This window comes from Capsicum annuum, chromosome 3 (genome assembly GCF_002878395.1).
Source record: "Capsicum annuum cultivar UCD-10X-F1 chromosome 3, UCD10Xv1.1, whole genome shotgun sequence".
In the NCBI taxonomy this organism is placed as follows: Eukaryota; Viridiplantae; Streptophyta; class Magnoliopsida; order Solanales; family Solanaceae; genus Capsicum; species Capsicum annuum.
The window spans coordinates 249,657,001-249,660,064 of NC_061113.1; the positions used below are offsets into that span (position 1 = coordinate 249,657,001).

General features: G+C 30.4%; 1 protein-coding gene across 1 annotated transcript; it reads right to left on the reverse strand.

The window, feature by feature from the left end:
• Positions 1-1,511: 1,511 nt before the first annotated feature.
• On the reverse strand, positions 1,512-2,889 carry LOC107865962 (22.0 kDa class IV heat shock protein). Its single transcript, XM_016712146.2, has 2 exons — positions 2,549-2,889; positions 1,512-2,355 (listed from the first exon to the last, which is right to left on the reverse strand). The coding sequence occupies exons 1-2, from the start codon at positions 2,679-2,681 to the stop codon at positions 1,853-1,855; spliced, it is 636 nt and encodes a 211-aa protein (XP_016567632.1). The 5' UTR covers positions 2,682-2,889; the 3' UTR covers positions 1,512-1,852.
• Positions 2,890-3,064: the final 175 nt, after the last annotated feature.

Here is a 3,064-nt window from a genome sequence, read left to right on the forward strand (position 1 = left end):
CGTGGATGCAATGCTGCTATAGGCTTCAAGAACATTTATAAATTATTAAAATGTATTATCACTAATAATTACTTCTAAGAAATATAATTTAATCGTAATCAAGCTATTGTCGTTACTAATTGCCACTAAAATATCTACGAGGAAAAGGGATAAAGTAAGAAGTATAAACAGTATATTGCCTTTTTTATGAATTGGTGGATAGATTTCATGGGGATTGGGGGAATCAGGTCCCTTTAAGATAAAATGAAACTTTGAACTTATGCTTATTCTTGTGGATCTTTCTCTTGTAACAATCAGAATCAAATGAGTCCCTAGTTACCTCCAATTGACTTGGATTTGTTGCTTTGCCCTCTAAAAAGTTGTTATGCCATATTTCTGGTTACTTTTGTAAAGTGCTATTGAATTGATATTGTCGAAATATAATTTTTTGAACAATTTTGCAAAACTAAATGATAACCAGGGTGTACATGATCGGGTTCGTTCAAGTTTTTTAAGTACCAAATCAGATTATTCATGTCAAATTTTTAAATTTATAAATCAGACTAATAAAATTTGGATATTTCAACTTCAATTTTCAATTTTCTCAGATTTGCTTGGATTTTTTCTGTTAAGTCTTCACACAAACATATAGTTAACTTATGCTTAAATATTTCTTTAATCCTAACAAGATACAATTATCAAGTGTTCCTAAACAAAATAAAACTAAATATTAAATAAAAAGTAAATTTAGGTTATATATTTACAAAAACTAAAGAATACATATCCAACATTATTGTCATTCCAAGTGTTTAATTGAACTAGTTTAGGTGCTCAACAAAATAATACAATAGTGATCACACAGTTTCAGTTTTGATGAAAATAATTCTTATCTGATAAAAAATTTTGACCCTAGAGAATGACTTGAATGAAAATAAAGAAGATATATATACACATACACGTTAAATTCTATTATGTTGACAAAAACAGTAAAGAAGTTGAGGGATAGAAAATTAACATCCACTAATCTAGACATGCAATCGAATCAAGTTAGATGGGCATTAATTATATTTTTCCAATAAGTAAACCAATTTCTTCTCTAATTTAACGTGCATCTCAATATTTATAGAAATATTTTCTTAATAGAGTCCTATTTTAGGAGTATTTTTCTATCCTATTTTAGGAGTATTTTTCTAATTGATAAGGAAAATATTAATTGATTTTCCTTCCATATATTTTAGGAGTTTAGTTAATATAATAAAAATGATTAAATTATAAATTGAAGAAAATAGTGAAAAGACAGTTTTGACTAAAGATAGGGCTTTTAATGGAGGACAAAATGTTCAAATCACTTTTCTAAGGGGATCTTCACACTATTAATATACTATAGATATTTTTGTTAGCATTCATATTGATTTAGACTTTATTTGAATTACTAATATCTATGGACTATAAATAAGACTTATTGGACCATTTAAAATTCTAATTTAAAATTTTAAATAATAATGGAAAGATAAAAAAAATGAAAAATTTAAGAAATATTTATAAATTTCATAATAGTAAATATTTTTAAAAACGGTACAAATGTAACATCGGATTGGTTCGATTCGGTTTGACTTTTTTTAGTTGATACCAAATCAAACCAACTATAGTAGAATTTTATTTTTTCCAACACCAAACCATTAATCAGGTTTTTTTATGAGTTAACTCAAATTGCGATTTGGTGCTATTTGGTGTGGTTCAATTTTGCTCACCCCTAACCGATGTCTTTTGTCATTGACGTTCACTGCACGTTGAATATGTTCAGTACATAATAATTAAATTATTGATCACCGCGATGATGGGAGAAATAGTAGTCACATAGCTTCAATTGATTTTACTTGGACTGACATTTTTGAGATACGAATACCCCAAACGAAAATGCCAACACTGCTGTAATTACAATCGTTTTGTTCTTCCACAGAATTTCTTTTCCTGCTGTTACTAGAGCTCCCTCGTGCCACTTCTTCGCCATTTTCGCATCATGAAATTCTTCGTCGTCCTCACTCATACCCTCCTTGTCATTTTCTTTTTGATCTGTTTCATCTCCTTTCGAACTTTCTATTTCCTCCTTTTCCTTTTGTTGATTCTCTTTGTGATCAGAGCTAGCAATTGCTGCCTCGTCGCGCTCATTATTTTCTGGTGATGACTCTTTCGGGATTATGACATACAAATTCCCGTCTTCAAGCCTTGCGCTGGTATCCTCAGATTTTGATTTTTCAGGTGCTTTCATTGATTTTTGAAAGCGAATAGATTTGTATTCGCTCACCTTCCTTTCTCCACTTACTATTATATTGTCAAATATATCAACTTCAAGCTTCACCTCCTCCCTTTTGAACCCTTTTAACCAATTTAAATAGCAAGATTTAAAAAATTTTAAAAATCAACCTCATAATTGATAAGATAATTTCAATAACTGCAAATAATAGCAACGATCGAATGAATAATTTATAACAGATTACACTACGAATGATAAGTTGGAAAGGCAGTTTTTTTACAAAACCAAAATGAGGAAATGATGAAGTATGTATACCGGGGAGATGAATAATCAGATAATGGTTTTCCGTATCCCCTACCCAGCCATAGGAAGGTTCAATATCTTCATATACCGAATTGACTGAACTTGTCCAATTAGTCCCTCCTCTGTGATCCCCATAATGTGCCATAGATAAGCCTTGTTGGATGAACTATTTGTGCAATAATTTTATTGATGAAACAGTTAGTTAACGAGTTCTGTTGCAATTGAAATTGTACTTATATATAATTTCCAGAAACAAGAAAATCCACGAGAAAATTTAGCCCGATTGGTGCTATATTGTTTATTTTATTGTGATCATGTTCAGATAACTTTTCTTGCAAGATGCTGAAGTTTTTATTCTGTTCTTTCACCATGGGACTCTCGAGGCAAAGCCCATATTTCTTGTTGAGAAAGGCAATGTTTTTATTCTGTGCTTTGCTTCAATTCAAATGGTCAAAAAGAGATTGAACTCAAAGTTATCATTTGTTGCTAGTCTTCAAGTAATCTTTTGTAAGGGTGTCGCCCACTAAA